Here is a 20,132-nt window from a genome sequence, read left to right as displayed (position 1 = left end):
TGCTGCTTTTCTGGGCAGTGCAGATGTGTCAAAACATACAAAGTACCTAAACCCTTCCCACCCCTACCTCCCAATATCTCCCATATCTAGACAACACTATACAGCACAACAGAACAGGTCATTTCGACCAGTTATTTCTAGTTTAGCTAAATGATGATGTGCTATACTTAGATAGCTGTTCTGTACACATCTGTATGCTATACTATTGTGGCATCCCATCTCCCTAGGGGACATCTTGTACTGTTTACCCAACAGCTCTGACCTACAACTACCTACACTAGAAATGTCAGGTAACAGAAACTCTGTTTTGGCAGTTGGTCATGTAAGAATTGTTATTGGTACCCTCTTTGGAGTGTATACAGTTTATGTTAGCCAGTTTTGATGGGTGTTGGTGTGTGTGGATGTGTGTGTGTGTCACATGTGTGTCACGTGGTGTGTTTGCATGTTTGTGTGTGGTGTGTCACAGTATGCCAACCATTTTATATATATATATATATATATATATATATATATATATATATACACACGTGTGTGTGTGTGTCTGTGTGTGTGTTTCTGCAGGTGGTCAGACGTCTACATCTCATGGGTCAGGACTTGGTGCTGTGCTGCCACCCCATTGGCCTGCTGTGGCTGTGGGTTGACCAGTGTGTTGAGTGGCTGGCCATTGGGCTGGGCGTTGGTCTCATTCAGCCTGCGGACGCGGTACACCTCATAGTGGATGCTACTGGTGATGTCCTTGATGTTCTGCATGTGGGTCCTGACAGAGAGGAAACGAAGATGGGGATTTAGTGAGAAATGTTACCCAGAGAAACATCAAGCGTCATCAAAACACTGCTCAAACACAGTCCTAAATCACAAGTGAATTACTCATTATCCCCATCACTTAAAACCCTGTTAATATTCACCTGATGAGAAGGTCTCGCAGATAGGCAAACTCGCAGTGTGCAATGTTCTCAACTGCAAAAAGAGAAAAAAAGATTTTTTTTTTTACATTCTATAGGATAAACAGCAAGTGTTTTTTGTTTACAGTTACTTAAATAATATTCAATCCAATAGCCCACGTACCAAATATTTTGTGTATCAAGGTGTGTATATTTATGCATAGTCACTTTAACTCTACCCACATGTACATATTACCTCAACTAGCCGGTGCCCCCGCACATTGACTCTGCACCGTACCCCCTGTATATAGCCTCCCTACTGTTATTTTATTTTACTTCTGCTCTTTTTTTCTCAACACTTTTTTGTTGTTGTTGTTTTATTTTACTTTTTTATTAAAAAATAAATGCATTGTTGGTTAAGGGCTGTAAGTAAGCATTTCACGGTAATGTCTACACCTGTTGTATTCGGGGCATGTGGCAAATACATTTTTATTTGATTTATAACAAGTTCAATGCCGTGTGCTATTCTACACTCTGCCACAAGATGGGAGTGTTGCGCCAAAGACAGGTCAAGGATGCCCATTTAACTTGACATCTGCAGCAATGTTCTTAAATCAAGATTACACCCTCCACTACAAGTAATTTAACCCTCCCGTTGTCCTAGGGTCAAAATGACCAGCCACTGTGTTGAACCAACTTTATTTAATTTTTATATTTTTTGGATCATTTGTGAGAAGGAGGCAGTGATACTTTCTTTAAAGTCTCACTGACTCCTTCTCACAAATGATCCCCAAAATATAAAAATTAAATAAAGTTGGTTCAACACAGTGGCGGGTCATTTTGACCCTAGGACAACGGGAGGGTTACATCTAGGCCCCCTTAGCAAGTCAGACAGTTTAACAAACTCTCCATGACAATTTGCTGGAGTCTACAAAGGGTCCAACACATGTTTGAATGATAGATTATGTCAAGTCCACAAAATGAAAAAGGAGAGCTATTTATGTGAAATCGCAGCGCAGGAAATTACATTTCATCCCTCCTAGGGAAGGGCGGGGGAGAGGAGGGGGGGAGAAGAGGGTGCTGCTGTGTAACCACCATAGTCTGTGAGAGATTAATGTGGTGGTAGGTCTCCCTTAATTTAAAACCAGGCTGGTCTCTCTTTACAAACAGGGGATTAACACAAGAACCCATGTCAAACACACAGAGACGGACACGTTTTATATATGTTGCTGTATAGGTACCAGCCCTCTAGATATGTATGACTGTTATGGAATGGAATGAGGAGGAAGAACGGTAGCGAATGTGAAAGAGGGAATGACATTGGGGCATCGGTAGAGACGTGCCCAGCAGCTTCCTCTCCCTTGCTCCCTCCCTCCATCCATCCCTCCATCCATCCCTCCCTCCCTCCCTCCCTCCCTCCATCCCTCTCTCCCACTGCCTGAGCTGGCTGGGCTAGAGTCATTGTTCCCTCAGCCAGGGGACAACCACATTTCCCACTTTTATCACATCCATGCTATCACAAACACACCTTTGTCTTAGAGTTCAATTACAGTCCATGGGTGTTTTAAAGACACCTTGACAGTTCAAGAGCAGGTCCTAAGTACTAGAACACTAGAAGGCTGTGTATGCTATGCTCACTGGTTGTTTGGTCCTTTGAACACACCTAACAGCAACAGAGGTCCAGAATAATATTGCTGTGCATCAGCCGTCTGTCTACAAGTGTGGAGTGATGAGAGGAGCATTCACCAAGGGCCAAGAGGGGCCCTGGAGGGGCCAGGTGCAATCTGGGAAGGAGACAGTCAGCCCTCCAGTGAACAGGAGCTGTGACATTCCTCTCTTTCCCCCTCTCTCTCTAGACCTCCTCCTTCTCTTTGTCCTCCACATCATCACCTTCCTTAGATGCCACCCCCCCCTTCAGGGTCAAGAACACTCACTTGGTACGACCCCCTTCTTGGTAGTAAGAGTGCTCAGTGCAGTCCAAAAAACATAAACACTGTATGGAAGTTGTTACTGTGAATTGGTGTGTGTGTGTGTGTGTGTGTGTGGTACAGTATCTTTGTCTGTGCACATTTCTCCCACTGTGTTATGGATGCAGACAGGTCAGTAGATCCTCCTTGTGTCTGTGACTTAAAAATGTCTTTAGTCACAGACCAGAGAAACGTGGATATGAGAAACACTTGCTCATAGTCACACAAAAGACTACATCATTTGGCTGGGATTTAAACATGTACTGGTAGCAGTAACATGCATGGTTGATCCACTGTACTGTGCAGTCCAATCAGGCAATGGCAAATCTGCTTCAACCCATTTTACATGATTCATTTGACAGGGATAGTAATGGATGTGTGTGTGTTGAATTACCTTCTATGGTGCCCCACTTTGTTTTTCTGCCCAGAAGCTTCTTTCCATTGACCTGGTACTCCTGGTCGCTCCCCACCACAGCAAATGGGATCATCTCCTATGACACACACAACTCATGGTTTAAGACCAACAATGCTTTATAATGAATCCATGCGTCGGTCGGTCAGTGGTGTGTGTGAGTGTGTGCGTATTTACAACACTGTAAACCCACCCTGATCTTATCATTGGTCATCCTGTCGTCAGCGTCCTCGTCAAACTCCTTCTGAGGGTAGACGTCGATCCCGTTGGCTCGCAGCTCTTCCCTGATCTGCACAAACATAAAACAGAAACACGTCACAATCTAACACCAGGTTGCAGTGTTACATCAATGTACTGTAGAACAGCACCAAGTCATCTAGTCCTGGAGATGGAGGAGTGTGTCCTGCCCAGTACAACACACAACAAAGCCTTTCACTCACCACCAGGCGAAAGACTTGGCTGAGACTTGTGTCACATCAGAATCCATCAACAGTAAGTAAGCTTACTCATTCTTCCAACTCAACATTCACTGGCTAACTGCCAACAATAAAAACATAAATTATTCATGCAGATAGCCAGATTGTTAGACCAGTATGAGGTCACCATGACTGAAAATATAACAGAATAGGAAATGACTGACTACAATTCTAGTGTAGGTCACTCTGAGTCCATCATAAACACTGCTAAGGCTGGTTTTGATGTTAAATGATCTAGAGTGTTCCCTAACATGGAGGGTTAATGTGGAGGTTAACCACTATTATACAAATATACAGCCAGACAGTGAGGTTTACAAAATGGCCGCCTTTCTTCTTCTATGACTTTATAATGACTGGAACACAGACAAGAGAGAATGAGAATGACTTCTGCCAGCGGTGATGGCCTTTAAATTAATGACCGTTCCGCTCACAATTACTACTTTGACAGTTTCTACTCGGTCGATGATGAACAGGTTTTCTAAATTTCTCTGTTTATACTTTTTGGAAAGTTTAAACTTTAACTTTCTCAGCCTTAGGCCTACATTATAAGCCTACAACAGTCGGGGGAACCTGAACAGAGCACACACATGCAAGCCCGCACTAACTGTTGGACACAGAGGGTAAAACAATAAAAAGCTTGTTCCCTTTGCTTGCATGTCAACTGCTGCAGGGAACAGAGAACAAGAAAGAAACGTCAAAAAAACAGTAAGATCACAATCCCAGGGTCGTACATTGCCCAGCCCATGCAGCCAACCAAAACAAGCAGGGTTACAAGCCCCAGAGCTTCACCTCGCTCTGCCTTGTTCTCATTGGCCATTGTCGGGGGAAACGGTAGCCAAGTCGCCCAGTGTGTTTCCTCCACCAGAATTAATAAAGCTGTGTCGCAGGAGGCCAGAGAGAGGGAGACTAGCGTCCCTCGAATGTGTGTGTGTGTGCGTGTTCCTTTCTTCTCCCACACTGACCACTGGCCAACAAACACACACTGGACAGAGGGGGGTGCAGAGGCCTTTTTAAACTAAGCCAAGCAGGTCCTTTAGGCCTGTGTATCTTGGTATAGTGCAGATTTCAAGACACAGCAGGAAGAGAAAGCAGCAACTGAGAATTCCATCGAAGTTGGCCTCTATACCATAGACATGAGTCATCAACAGAAATGGCTGTGCTTTCTTTCATGGAGGAGTAGCTACTAGACGGACCACCACTGGACAGCCTCTACCAAGTCGTTTCTAGACAGCCTCTACCAAGTAGTTACTAGACAGCCTCTACCAAGTAGTTACTAGACAGCCTCTACCAAGTAGTTACTAGACAGCCTCTACCAAGTAGTTACTAGACAGCCTCTACCAAGTAGTTACTAGACAGCCTCTACCAAGTAGTTACTAGACAGCCTCTACCAAGTAGTTTCTAGACAGCCTCTACCAAGTAGTTTCTAGACAGACTCTACCAAGTAGTTTCTAGACAGCCTCTACCAAGTAGTTTCTAGACAGCCTCTACCAAGTAGTTACTAGACAGCCTCTACCAAGTAGTTACTAGACAGCCTCTACCCTAAACTCTGGAGGGGAACTCCTCATCTGAGGTCCTGTGGTTGTTTCTCCATCTACTGTACCCAGTAGCTTCTTGCTAATAAGAGACTAGCCTGCTACAGTACAGCTGCCTCTGAGGTTTAAAGTAAGCTGGAATACTGTGCTGTAAATAAATAACTTCTTAGAATGCTCCTTTCTGGCTAAAAACATCAGTTGTTAAGTGTTCCAGGGTTTCATACCGCTACTCCCTAGACTGGGCAGAGTACAGTAGTTCATCCAGATGGCTGCTGTTTGTAATGACTGGCATGGCTTCATACCGGCCTGTGTGTGTTCTTACCCTCGTGTTACCCTGCTGTAAAGGCCTAATGCCAGCCCAGGTCAGGTTGTTGTAGTGCAAAAGGGACTAGTTTAAAAGCAAATCTACAGATCAATGTCATAGGCTATTTGTGTACACACACGTGCATGTATACACATTACGCACGTGCACACACCTTACCGTTTGTTTGAAGAAGTCCCTCTCTTCCAGGGTGAGTGTGTCTGCCTTAGCGATGACAGGGACTATGTTGACCACTTTACTCAGACGACTCATAAACTCCACATCCAGGGGCCTCAGACTGGAGAGAGACAACATGGAGGGAGAGAGAGAGGGGGGATAAGGAGAGAGAGAGAAATATGTTAATAAGATAACTTCAAGAGTAAAGGAGATATTTTCTTGGTAGGTTACATTGTAATGCAGCACTGTGGTATAATTGAAAACACATCCAAAACGTGTATTCAATCACAAAATACATTTATTTTGAGACGTATGATAAAGCAGTGTATTGTGAGGCAATATATGTCACATCCACTGAAGACTCTTCAGTCATAGATGATATGAGACAGATATACCACTAGGGGGAAATGATGGTCCACTGTCTATTCTTTTCTGATCAATGACAATGTGATTGTGCAGCAGTGTGCCAGTATAATCCTAGTTCTCAAATTTAAAAAGCAAATCACAACCTCTTTCCAAGGTTAAACACAAAATGGTTAAGAACTGAAACTGATATAAGCCTGCAAACAGATAATGGTCCTCTCAAGATGTTCCTCATGGATGGCAGTTCTGGGAGCTAGAATGTGTGGGATAATGCAATTAAATACATATCTATATTGAGCAGAATGTGATGAGGAACCTTGACCTCATATGACCACTCATACAAAGCTTGTGCATCCTACTCTGGATCTCAAGTCTTAGAGCTTCACTATCTACTCTCTCCTATACAACTTCTGTCTTCCCCATCTCATCTCTTTCCTATATACTCTCTCCTCTCTGCTCTCTCAGAGGAGAATTCATGAGAATGTTCAGGCTATAGCTAGCCTGGCTGTGGTTCTGGTTGTTCCATATCGAGTATGCCTAGACTCTGAAACACATTTATTCAACATTGAAAATATGAATATGAATATCTCAAATTCACCCTTTTTGATTTTGTTCATTTTAAGACATAGTTTGGAACAATGCACTACAAGTACATGACATTTACAGAGTGGGCTCTTTGATCATTTTGAATTTCTGCTAATTGTATGAGCATCACCATAGCTAGCCTGGCAATGCCTCTGGTTTTCCCTCCTCTTCCTCCTCCCTCCTCCTCCTCTACTTTCTCCTTTCTATATGCTCCCTCTCTTTCCCCCCCAATCTCTTCTCAGTCTCTCTCTTTCTTATGGTATCACCACTCTCCGCTTGGCTGGCAGTAGTGCCTCTGGTTGTTCCCCTCTCCAGCTCCTCCTCCTGCTCTCCTCTCCCCTCCAATTATCCCAGCCATGCCGGGTCACCCTGGTTCAAAGACCTGGAGCAGCTGGAGTGTCGAGGGGCCACCTCAGGAGAGAGGAGAGACATGCACACGGAACACTGAACGGGGCGGAAACAGAGAACCGTACACGTGTCAAGTCCGAGAGAGACTGGTAAGAGAGAGAGAGAGGAAGAGAACACCACTTCATGTTAAGGGACAGAAAATGAAAGAGAGGGATGGTGTGAGAGAGATCCCCAATAGACCAATGATGCAGCTCTCCTGGGCTCCTCCTATAATGTGATCTACTGTTCCTTTCAGGAGTCGTGACCTCAGCTTTGTGGACTGTAAGTCAGACACACACGTGTTACATGTGCATCAGTGTTATGTCCACACATCTGTAAATACATACTGTAGATGTTTGACTATGAAGATGTTCACACGCTTCTGAACAAATAGATGAGAGGTTACAAATTGACGCACTGCACAGATAGACATGCACATGTCCACACACAATATAGCCATACTCCAGTTCTCCAGTTAAATGGGAAATTATCAACACAAAGGTCAACACACACATGAAATGCACTCCTACACACTAAACATATGTACGCAGACACACGCCATATGCTCAAATTTCCACTTCAAAAGGGAAGTAGTCAACTTGGTAGCTGTGTCTGCAGAGGGAGGGCTGAGCTGTCACTGCTAATTCTCTGAAAGCTGTTCTGTGGTCAAAATGGAAGCTACCATACAGAGGAAGGGGGTGACCACACTGTAGACAGCTCTCTTCTTCCTTCCTCTTTCTCTGATGCCTTTGAAACCACCTCACGGGTCAAGAGAGTCCGAGTGCAACATTGCCTGGCGTAACCGTGGGATACCCTGGTAGTTCTCAAGGAAAGCATCCTTCATGAGGTAACAAGAGGACAGCCTTGAGGGAAGGAGTCAAGACTGCATCAGCTTCCGTTGGCTACAGGTGCGACCAAAATGGCATCCTATTCCCTATATAGTGCACTACTTTTGGCCATAGCCCACAGAGAATAGGGTGCCATTTGGGACGCATGCTACAAAAGAGACAGCAAATTGCTGACACTTAAAGTACTCCTACTAACCCAAGGCCTAATACGTTCAAATTGCAGTCAAGAAGTTTGACAATAAAAACACAGAGCCACAACCATTGGGCTATAAAACTTGATATCTCTGCTATTATTTGGTAATATAACTGAATATTCAGCGGTGTCTACCATCGAATACTTTTTTTCTGCTTGGGATTTCTCCATTATGGACATAATGGCACCAAAGCATGGAGCTGTCCTAGACACATGGGTTGCTTCCCAAATGGTACCCTATTCCCTATGTAGTTCACTACTTTTGACCAGAGCCATAGGGGCCCTGCTCAAAACTTGTGGACTAAATTGGTAATAGGGTGTAATTTGGGACACAACCATGGCTTTGGCATTGTGTGTTAGTAATTGGTTACAGGCCCTTGTTGCAGACCTCAACCATAGAGGAGAAGTCATTTGTAAGAGCAATGAAGAGGAAAGAAGAATGGGAGTTGGAGTCTTTTGGTTTTGGGACAGTTTGGGAGAATTGTTCCAGAACTTTCGAGTCTAGACCATGAGCCAGGTTCATCCCACAGTCAGATCTATAGTGCTGTAAGAACACCATGACACCAGGGTTTCATCCTTACATTGTCCTGTAGATGAGCATTGGCTACTGAACACATTAGTGTCTCTCCCCCATCCCGTTTCGTCCCATCTGCTTTTGCTGACTGTGTGTATGTGTGTGTGTTTTATACATCCCTATGTGTGTTGCTTGTGTTCTCTAGCCCAGTGCCACGTTGTAGCTTCAGCCCCAAAGTGAGTGGTGGTGAGTGGAGGAGTAGGACTTCCTCTTTGTACTCCTGCTCTGAAGTCTCCTGTTGGCAGTAAAGAAGATCCTACTTCCTGCTCCCCCCGTTTCCAGGCCTGATTAAGAGGGCCCTAGAGGGGACAGGTGCTTGGAAGCTTCCAAGAGAGCCTGTTTAGGGGGGTTTTAGGGGGACTGGCAGAGAGGGAGGGGATGGCAGGGGAAAAGAGGCATTTTAGCTTTTGTGACGAGAGAGAACGAGGGAAAAAGCCTTGGCTCATGCGAAAGAGGGTCTGGACAATGCACTGACTGTACAGCTGCCACATAGGCGGATACAACAACCCCCCCAATATGCAGCTGTGGTGTCATAAGGAGGAGGTGACGGAGTGTGTCAAACAGTGGGATACACACACTCAATACACTCCAGAGAATCACTAGTGGACAACTGTTCAGCTACAGGTCAAGGAATTGATGTGGGAGGATGGAAGAGACAATTTTGAGCCAGTAGATGGAGTCATGATATTTGCTCAGACGGGGTGTGTGTGTGTTGTGTGTGTGTGTGTGTGTGTGTGTGTGTGTGTGTGTGTGTGCATGCAAGTCCACTCAGGGGGCACACAAGGACACTTTCATCCCTGTTAAATGAATCTAACAAACTGCAGACGTGAGTAAAGGGAACATTTGCTAAATCACTAGCAGAGCGGCAGGGAGCAATGTCATTGGTATTATGAGAGTGTGTCTTTGCAAATGTCATGAAAATTAAACAAATGGCCACCATCTGGGTGTTTAATACAATTCTGCTAGTAATGTATACACGTGTAGAAGACTGCAGGACGTTGACACAATCTTGTATGCTCTGAGACATACTGAAGTCACTTAACGATTTCCCCATCTATTAGAATAAACGCTTTTAACTTTGCATGAATGTCTAGGATTTTGATGTCTATATTTTCGGTTGGTTAATATGAAGTAATTCTCTAATTTGCCAAGTCGCGGTTCCTGGTCACATACACAAATGTCTCCTAAATGCTTTGTTGTACATCATCTTAGTCTCCCTGGCACACCCTGCTTGCTTTCACAGTCTATAGGATTGGGTACACTAGTTTTCCCAGACAGTGGGTACTCTAGTTCCTAAAGTCAAAGGAGTCTTTGTGAAACCTGATTCCCAAAGCGATACCTCCGTGTCTCTGTGGACATGATGACTTCTACATGTGGTCGAAAGAAAAAGGGTGGTGGTCAGACTAGAGGAAGTGGTGAAGTCCCAGACGTGCTTGTGTGTGTGTGTGAGTGTGTGTGTCCATAACTCACCAGTGTCCAGTAGGTGGTATGAAGTACATGCAGCAGTGAACCCGTGAGTCTGGGATCCTCTTCTTCCTGTTGATGTTGATCTCTTCCTGCAGGTACTGCTCATACTGGTCGTTGATGAACTTCATGATTGGCTGCCAGCTGTTGGGGGGCATATGGGAAATGGAGTTCACAGACAGGCAACGACACATAGACATTCACTCTGTGGTAGGGATAAAAGAACTACAACTCACCAGTTCTCGTTGTTGATGTGGTCCCCAAAGCCGGGAGTGTCGATTACCGTTAGTTTCATCCTCACGCCCTTCTCTTCGATGTCTAGACAGAGAGACAGGAGAAATCCATGACATGTATTACATTGTTAATGTATACTGCATACCACAGATCTCTGTGTGTGTGTGTGTTACCGTGACTGATGGACTTGATCTCGATGGTCTTGGGGATCCTCTCCTCGGGGGTGGATACCACAGACTTCCTGCTGACCTTAGACTTGAACAGGGTGTTCATCAGGGTCGACTTCCCCAGCCCACTCTGACCTGTTAGGGACAAACACAGGGGGGTGAACTATAGGTCTGGACACACACATGTATTGGACACACACACAAAAAACAGAGGGGCTTTTCTTCAACCAAGAGGCTCTTCTAACCTGTTGTGAATGTACAATAGCTTTCCTGACTCTGAACAGAGACCCTACACACAAGTAATGTGAAAGATCGAGATAGGCAAAGAGTGTGTCCTCATGCACTCACTGACTATGACAATAGGGTCATTCCAGCCTGCTGTAAGTTCATTCTAGCCTGCTGTAGGGTCATTCTAGCCTGCTGTAGGGTCATTCCAGCCTGCTGTAGGGTCATTCCAGCCTGCTGTAGGGTCATTCCAGCCTGCTGTGGGGCTACAGAGGACAGGTGGACCGGCAACACACTCCTCACCAAGACCCAGAAGAGGACTGGCCACCCCTCAGAGCCTGGTTCCTCTCTAGGTTTCTTCCTAGGTTCCTGCCTTTCTAGGGAGTCTTTCCTAGGCACTGTGCTTCTACATCTGCATTGCTTGCTGCTTGGGGTTTTAGGCTGGGTTCTGTATAAGCACTTTGTGACAACTGCTTATATACATACATTTGATTTATTCCTCTACCTCCCCATAGGCATCCATCAGCAGCAGGCCTGATAGTGGGCATCGGCAGCCCAGCCGTGCCAGCTTAATTAGCCTTTATGCATAGGGGACACTGCTGCGGTCTAAGAGGCTTTAGGGCTGGGATTAGGGTAATACATCTCATAGAGAGGCCTTACGAGATTGGAGTCTGATTACATCTCCACTGACCTTTCACACAATGCCTTTAGAGAGGGACAGAGAGTACTGCTGCTGTGTCATAGAAGAGCAGGGTTTACCAAACTCTGTCCTGGGGCTCCCCATGGGTGCACGTTTTGGTTTTTGCCCTAGCACATCACAGCTGATTCAAATAATCAAAGATTGATGATGAGTTGGTTATTTGAATCAGCTGTGCACCTGGGGGGTGGGCAGGACAGAGTTTTGGAAAAACTGTCATAGAGGATAGACAAAATGGCCACTTCAAAACCAATCAGAGTTAGGCATTTGTACAGTAGTAAAATGACTTCACATCAAGTGCTACCCTGTATACTGTAGGTCATTGGATCAACTATATCCCTGTAAAAGGACAACCTTATAAAATGTCTTCTTTATCTTAATCATCAGGACTTGATTCATAATCATACTGCTCATGTATATGGACAGATCATATGAACAGATAGGGACGCGTCAACAAGCAATAACCCTCTCTATTCTAACCTGGAATTTATCATGTGATTCCAATATCCACTATAACATGTATGTGCACAATTGCACAACATACCCTGGGCTTGTGAACACAACTATCACATTCACTACAGGTCTGCCTTTCTCCAACGTTACAACTCCAATTCAAGTGGGCACACGTTTCTGACGTCTCTGATGTAGCGCTGACTGAATGCTGCCCTTTTCCAAAAAGAACTATGAGGATTGGGATGCTTATCAGTGACGGTGTGCCAACAAGATAAAGATATAGCCTAGTCAGAGATTATTAGCAATGACAGAAATTAATACTTTTTCACCTTGCCCAGATAGGTCTTCATTGACTTGGTGCCATGAGATGCCACCCTTAATTTAAACAACATTCCAATGGTTTAGGATTTCCTCAGAACCACTATGACATCTAGTATGTATACAAAACACAGTCCCGCAGGGCTCATATACAAACACACCGTGTGTGTGTGTGTGTGTGTGTGTGTGCGCTTTACCACCATCCCCACTGACTGCCACGCAAACACAAATACACAGAGACATCTAAGCTGGGAAGAGAGACTCGAGGTCTTTCAACATGCTCTTTGTAGCTTTAATCACTTCTCACCGTGGTAAAGTACAGGTAACTGCCAAAATAAAGGAAACACCAACATAAAGTGTATTTAATAGGGCGTTGGGCCACCACGAGCCAGAACAGCTTCAATGCACCTTGGCATAGATTCTACAAGTGTCTGGAACTCTATTTGGAGGGATGCGACACCATTCTTCCACGAGAAATTCCATCATTTGGTGTTTTGTTGATAGTGGTGGAAAACGCTGTCTCAGGCGCCGCTCCAGGATCTCCCATAAGTGTTCAATTGGGTTGAGATCTGGTGACTGAGCCGCACGCACGCGAGCTGTGGTGAGCTGAGGACAGAGTAGAGTGTGCTAGAGCTGGTCAACATTAATAGGCATCATTACTCCACCATCTCTCTGCCTGACAGCTTTCTTTTATCTACTGAAGGATGCATGCCACTATGTGTAGTGTGTACCAATCTCGGGGTAAGGGTTCCCAAATGGGGTTTCACGCTAGTTAGTCCTGGAAGAACAAGCACTCACTCCAGGCTCATTTCCCAATGACAGTTTGGCTTTGAAAACATTTAAATGCAGTGTACAGAAAAGAAAGTGTCTCTCTCTCTCTGGCGATGGGTAGATGTAACAGATGTGATGTTGAGGATGTGTGTGTTCAAGGGTGGGTTCAACACCACTTATCCACTACCATGATCTCAAAATGGTGTGTGTTGCATGTGTGTGTGTTTTGCTTGTGTGTGTTCACTGTTCAACACCACTCACCGACAATCATGATGTTGAGCTCAAAGCCCTGTTTCATGGCCTTCCTCCTCATCTGCTCCAGGATGGCGTCGATACCCACGTAGCTGAAGTCGCCAGCGCCATTTGATGCCCCCTTAGCAGGGGGGTGCGGATGTGGTGGGGCGGACATGTTGCTGTGGCTCGGATTGAACTCTGACCCTGATGGAGAGAGAGAGAGAGAGAGAGAGATCAGTGTCAGCATGGAACATTGTAAATAGGAGAGTTCCATGCTGAGAAACATTATGATTCATTTTTTCCATCTCACTCGTCACTGTAGCTGCTGATCGAAGAGTAGATATCACGACTGTTCACTGAATTTCAGCTGGTTATATCAAACTGTACTGAACTCAAACTACACCAGACAAATGTAACTTCAACTGATTCTAGTCAACAGTAGTGGCATGTTTGGTGAGTCGTGGATGCCATGCTTCAGCAGCATCAACATGAGTGTCAACTCCACCTCACACAATAAGTCAGACTCTAACAAGAGTCCAACTGTAGCCACAGAACAAGTCACTCAAACAACAACATAAAATAGATGCATCCGGATCCCTCAGGAATTAAACTGAGTGAGGCAGCCAACAACCTATAGAGACTATAGCCCAATAAATTACACACAGAACAGCGGACAAAACACATCCTCTCCCCAACGACACATAAATCTGAAGATACTGTATACATGCGTGTTTTACAATAGCCATTAATTTTGTTTGGATTCAGACTTGTGAATTACTGTGTTATGGTGGACAATGGTGGCAAACTGCAGCTGTAAAGTGGATGTAGTACTCACAATATTTCAGACTACAAAAGTTACACAGATTCTTGTTGTAGAGGAGTAGCAGTTGCAAGTTACAACTCACCTGAGCGAGTGACTGGGAGGCAGGTAGATGAAAGGTACAGTCTACAGTGAAATAGACCTAAAATAGTCCAAAGTTGTTGAAGAGAAGGTATGACTGCCTATCGTAGCAAGGCTAACTGCCAAAGCAGTGTCGGGACGAGCCTACTGAACAGACAACAAGCTGCTTTCAACTGTTGCATGTACACACACGCATACACGCTGGCGCACGCACACACTCACATGTTAGCACGGGCGGGATGGGAGGAAACAGTTGGGGGTTTTCTCCTCTGACAGTGTGCTGTGGTATTATCTGCTGCTCAAGGTCTACAGACCCTCCAAATCACAGACAGAGACATATCACAGCCACTAAAATTGCTGTGAATGAATTCAAACCCTCAAGCAGAAGATACACAGACAAACTTTAAGACTAATGCACATACTGTAATCACAGACCACTATGAACATACTCCAGATAAGGGGAAATGTGGCTGTTGTTTCCAGTGCTTTAAATTGTAGTTTGTACAGTACAGTACACTCACAGTAGGAGAGAAAGTATAACTCACTTTTGCGTTTGATAATGTCAGCTCTAGCTGTATGTGACATGTCATTGTAACCACCTCACCCTGCTCCTGTAGCAGTGTGCCTGTTGACCTGATGAATATGGATGAGTATCAACAGCCATATCTGTCTTCACAGTGAAATCTTCACCGCAGTCTCTGGGTTTCCTGTTCATCACACTAGCATCCACATCCTCTCGCTTTGACAGAGACAGACCTCCATCTCTGGCAGAGGAACAACAGTATCTCTCCTTAGCTTGCTGGGTCTGATGATTAAAGTGTTGCGTTTTGTTTCACCTTGCACACTGGAAGTCATTGTCACACTGCACCTTATTTCCTGTCCAAGTCTGATAACGACAATTGTGAGTATGCCCATAAAACATGACGCCTCAGATCTGACACTAAATGCAATGCCATGTATAGAAACTTCTCCAATGGCTTTCTACACAATATGTAACCATTTTGTTTAACCATTACAGTATGAGCTTTCTTTTGACTAGGAAGTAGTAAACTTTCCACAAGAAAGCCCTGGGAAAAGTGCTGTTAATAAACACAGAGCTATAATTTCAGGGCCGAACCCGGACCCTTGTCCAGTAACTACCACACGCGCATACATCGCCTACACACACTTCCCGACCACACACCCTTCCAAACCCACCCACTCAGACACTCATCCCAGAATGTAGGACTCCCACTCCCAGTAGAATCTCTGAACGACTGAATCTCTGAACTGAATAGTCAGACAATACAACTGAAGAGAATGAGTAGGTGGTGCCAGTTGGGTTGGACCACACCTTCACTAGCCAGTATCTGTGAGGAGCTGCAGTCTCGACCTTCAGTTTCCCAGACCCTGTGATGATTGATGGAGGCTAAGATACCACAGAGCGGCTTGGCTGAAACATCCTGGGAACATGAACTTTGTAGAAGAAAAATCCATTCTTCTTTACCGTCATCAATCAATACACATCACCGTCAGAGTATTAGGTTTTGTTTTTGTATTCCCTCAACCGGCAAAGCACTCTTCAACTTCTTTATGATTCTTCATTAAGCTTACATTAAAACTCTGACATTAAACATTCTATCAAATGGGGAAATGTGAACCCTTTGGTCGGTTGAAACCGCATTAGCCCCTACTGTATATGTGAGAACAGACAATCCCCTGTAGTGGGAATAAGATGTAGAAGAACACACATAGTGCTCATTTGATGGTAAAAGGGAGATACAGCATGACACAATGGCATGTACAGGGCCTGTGTTGATGTTATGGTGTCATGTGCACATCTGGCAGGGTGTGTGTGTGTGTGTGTGTGTGTAGCATGTCTCGGTAGAGCGTGTCTCAGCAGCATACCACCCTGCATCCCATTGCTGGCATGCCTCTGAAGCTAAGCCGGGATTGGTCCTGGTTCGTCCCTGGATGGGAGACCATATGCTGCTGGAAGTGGTGTTGGAGGGCCAGTAAGAAGCACTCTTTCCTCTGGTCAAATAAATATATCCCAGTGCCCCAGGGCAGTGATTGGAGACATTGCCCAGTGTAAGGTGCTGTCTTTCGGATGGGACTTTAAACGGGTGTACTGACTGTCTGTGGTCACTAAAGATCCCATGGCACTTATTGTAAGAGTAGGGGTGTCCTGGCTAAATTCCCAATCTGGCCTACCCCCCCTAGCTTCCAATTGGATCATTCATCCCCCCTCCTCCCCCCTGTAACTATTCCCCAGGTCGTTGCTGTAAATGAGAATGTGTTCTCAGTCAACTTCCCTGGTAAAATAAGGGTTAAATCAAATAAATAAAAGAGTAAGGACCCTACTGCGTAGGAGGCAGCCTCTCTGAGAAAGAGACAGGATACAAACAGGCACTAATGACATATTAAGGGTCTATAAGCCATCCCACCCCTGGGTACCACAATGCCAGCTCCCCCTGTGCCATCTGGTGGGTAACGTCTGTGTTCTCTAAGAATAGAGACAACACACACACACACACACACACACACACACACACACACACAAAACACACCACACAGAGAGGAGAAAAAGGGTGCAGATGGCAGTAACGTTACTCAGGCTTAAACAGCGGTCTGAATTCTCTGTTCCTGTTTGACTGGCACAACAGAAGAGAACGATCAGTTTCGCTCTCCTCAACCACTGATAATGTCCACTTCTTGTCTCATCTCTAGCCTAGTCTGGCCTTAGGCCTAGCCAGAAACATTTCACCTTCCAAGGACCCTTCCTCATCATGTATGATCTACAAGAAAAACAACATTGGCATTTGAAGATCCAATAAATGGGGCACCATCAAACTTTTATAGAAAGCGTTGCCTTCCTTTTATGAGTCAGAATAGCGGCCAGGCGTAAACATTGTTCTACAGAGCACTGGTAGCCTTTGAAGCATGCTGGGTACAGACAGTCAGACATCTCTGGCTGAATCACCTGATTAAAACTGACCAGTGAAAATATGACTACTACACATTCTAAACTTAGCTCACGCTAATGAACCTAATTTGATGTGAAGCTCCCTCCAATACACGTTGCATCCAAAGTGAAGACGAAGGGCCCCCTAAGCCCAACAAAGCAGCTGTTGCTTATTCAAATGAAATAAGATATTTGACCTGTAAAAACCTATGCCTAGCTGACCCCAGAATGAACCCTCATAAACACAACATCAAAGCATTTTCTCCACTTATTAACACTTCAAACTGACTACCAAACACAGTGTTTACCAGAACTCTGAAAACAGACAACTGTTATGACTGGGGTCGAAAAAAGGCTAACTGACATTTCTGACTTGAGTGTGAAAAGAGATTGAAGTATTAACGGAGAGAACGTGGCGCTTTCCTGAATGGACATAGCTGAGTTTAAAGGTTCAGTCCATCCTCCTTTTCCTTGCATGGATGAATGAAGGAATGGACGAGACCCTAAGAGCTGCTGTTTCCAGACTCCACATCCAGATTCGCTCCATTGAGAAACACCTCTGATTCATCTAAACACTGGTTCATTACACTCATCCTAGATCAATGTGGACCATATGGAGACCCAGCACCTTGGTCAAATGAGGAGGATTCTATTTAAAAGACATGAAAGGATAAGGGTGGAAATAAGATGTTTAGAAGTTGAATTATCTTGTGTAATGAAGAGGTTGAGATCTGAATGTTGAAAGCTAATCATGCTACATAGTATGGTAGGTGACCGCATTTCTGGTGGTTATGGCTAGGGTATGGGATGGTACCAGTGTCTGTGTGCCACATCTAACCTCTTTACTGTCATGTATAATGAATGTGAATGAGAATATGGGCTCATACAGAGATATGTAAATCTGTGTTTTCTAGTAGAGATTGAGCATGAGCTACATTTTTCAACCCCATACATAAGGTTTCAGGCTCGGTGGTAGATTCATGGTTTCCTGTTTGTCAGTAGAGACACAACGGAAGAGGCCTAGACGAGACAGCGAAAGAGACATCAATGTGAAATGTATCAACTCATATGCCACCTGAAGACTATAAAGGTCAACGTGTTAAAAAAATAAATATATATGATACAACATTTCAACATCTGATAGCACTTCTGATTCATTTCAAATGATAACTACACTGACCATTTCAAGACCTTAAACATAATCCCCCAATTTCCCTGTTAATAATGGCAACTGACAGCAGTGTTGCACTAGTACTACTATAGAGTTTCAAACCACAAACCTCCATCTTAAAAAGCACAGCCACCACATTCCCCACTCCCCTCAAGGGTTGGGTTCAATACCAATTCAATTCAGTCAGTAATCCAGTCAGTGAACTGAAATTCAAATTCTGCTCGTTGAAAAGCAATCCCCTTACCCTAAATGCACCCTTTGCCCACCCGGTGCTCCTGGCCAGCCAACACGGCGTTCCCAAAGGAATGTTCTCTCTCTCCGGAATCTCTCCCACATCCCATTCGGATACAATCCGCCCACAGTCTGCACCGGAGGATCCCTTACTGATTTACATACACCCATAACCAAATATTGTTCTGCTTTCATTCTGCCATTCAAATATTCATAATATCAGGCACATCCTGACCCAAATACAATATTCAAAGAGTGTAATTCATATTATGAATTTCATTCAAACTTGTTTGTAGAGTTATGAAACAATGGGTTGGTTGTTTGCGGAGAGCTGTGCTTTCGGTTTGTTTTGGTTTTAATATATTGAATATACTGTAATACAATTTGGCGGAACCTTATTCAAAACGCGTAAAAAACCAATAGGAAACTCCAGAACCTTTCCAATTTAAACCACAACCTCTTTAGTTGCCTTTCTGTTGTGAATGATATGACAAAGTGTTTGTTTTTCTCCCTTCTTTGAGGCAAATCCAACCTTTGATGACAGCAGAACTCTGGATACCACAGAGAAGTAAGGGGAAAATGGAGGAGAGAGACCATGACAATGATTAATCTCATGCACAACGTGTAATTTGGCCTGATGTTGGGCCATGCTGTTTAAATTGTGTGGTCAATGATTGAGCTGGTCCATCAGGACTGGTCTGTGGGAGAGAAAGAGAGAGATCTGGACCAGGACCACATGTCCTCCTCTCTTCACAAGACAACGGTTCATAAAAAATTTGAACTCTACAGCACCAGTCATCCAATCCAGTTTGAAGGTCTCTGGACTTCTGAGGAGATCACACCAGTTCAGCTGCTTCCTCATAATTGGTGAAACACACATTGTGACAGATCCTATTTGCATGGCTCAGATTAGAGACAGTCTATGCCTCCTCTTCAACCCTCTAGCACATGGATGCCAAGGATGTCATGCCTCTCTGTTTGGGCTTTGGGAGGAAGCCTAGGCATCATCCGCTTCTTGGTCACACACCGTTACTGATCCCCTTAACAACACGGTCTGCTCTTTTAAAGTCCCAGTTCGTAGGGGGTGACCTTGTGTCCCAGTAGCCTGGTCCCAGATCTGTTTGTTCCATCTTGCCAATTCCATTTGTGTCAATGTCACGCCAGGACTTGGCAAGACAGCACAAACAGATCTGTGATGAGGCTAGGGTCTCAGCCCTGTACCGACCAAATGGTCAGACTCTCTCTCTCCCTCCATCTCTCTCGCTCACCCCTTCCCCCTCTCGCTCCCTCTCTTTTACAGGAGATGACATTTCCATAGATTTGGCGGCTGTCTCTCTCTTGAGGAGGAAGCGATCGTTAAGCATTCTGCTGTCTTGAGCAGATATATGGATAGTCGGATTACATGGGGCAGTGTGGGAGAGAGGGCTGACGGACAGGCACGGCAGGAGGGCACCGGATCCTACTATTGGACATAGAGCAATAGAGACTACTGCAATAGGAGCACCTCATCCTCTGTATAGATTACTGTACAAGACACGCGTGCAAGAGGAATTCTAGACTACATAGAGTACAGTATTGTAAAGTCATTTACGAAAGTTCAAATCAGGAAGGCTGGTCTGAATGCTG

General features: G+C 44.7%; 1 protein-coding gene across 4 annotated transcripts in view; it reads right to left on the bottom strand.

Moving 5' to 3' along the window:
• Positions 1-500: 500 nt before the first annotated feature.
• The window catches only part of LOC123481242 (septin-9-like), a 45,811-nt gene continuing 26,179 nt past the window's right edge, over positions 501-20,132 (bottom strand). For 3 of the 4 annotated variants that reach the window (XM_045217251.1, XM_045217248.1, XM_045217249.1), the window contains exons 2-10: positions 13,287-13,463; positions 10,568-10,696; positions 10,397-10,478; positions 10,167-10,304; positions 5,750-5,867; positions 3,454-3,549; positions 3,243-3,339; positions 906-957; positions 501-757 (exon numbers count right to left, since the gene is read on the bottom strand). In XM_045217251.1, the coding sequence (XP_045073186.1) occupies positions 574-757; positions 906-957; positions 3,243-3,339; positions 3,454-3,549; positions 5,750-5,867; positions 10,167-10,304; positions 10,397-10,478; positions 10,568-10,696; positions 13,287-13,434 (1,044 nt within the window). In that variant the 5' untranslated portion in view covers positions 13,435-13,463 and the 3' untranslated portion in view covers positions 501-573. Of the gene's footprint in view, positions 758-905; positions 958-3,242; positions 3,340-3,453; positions 3,550-5,749; positions 5,868-10,166; positions 10,305-10,396; positions 10,479-10,567; positions 10,697-13,286; positions 13,464-14,164; positions 14,321-20,132 lie in introns of those variants that run through there. The other variant, XM_045217250.1, reaches the window with a different exon arrangement.

This window comes from Coregonus clupeaformis, unplaced genomic scaffold, assembly GCF_020615455.1.
Source record: "Coregonus clupeaformis isolate EN_2021a unplaced genomic scaffold, ASM2061545v1 scaf0980, whole genome shotgun sequence".
Taxonomy (NCBI): Eukaryota; Metazoa; Chordata; class Actinopteri; order Salmoniformes; family Salmonidae; genus Coregonus; species Coregonus clupeaformis.
Note: the sequence above shows the minus strand (reverse complement) of the source record. Positions and strands in the feature narration are given on the sequence as shown.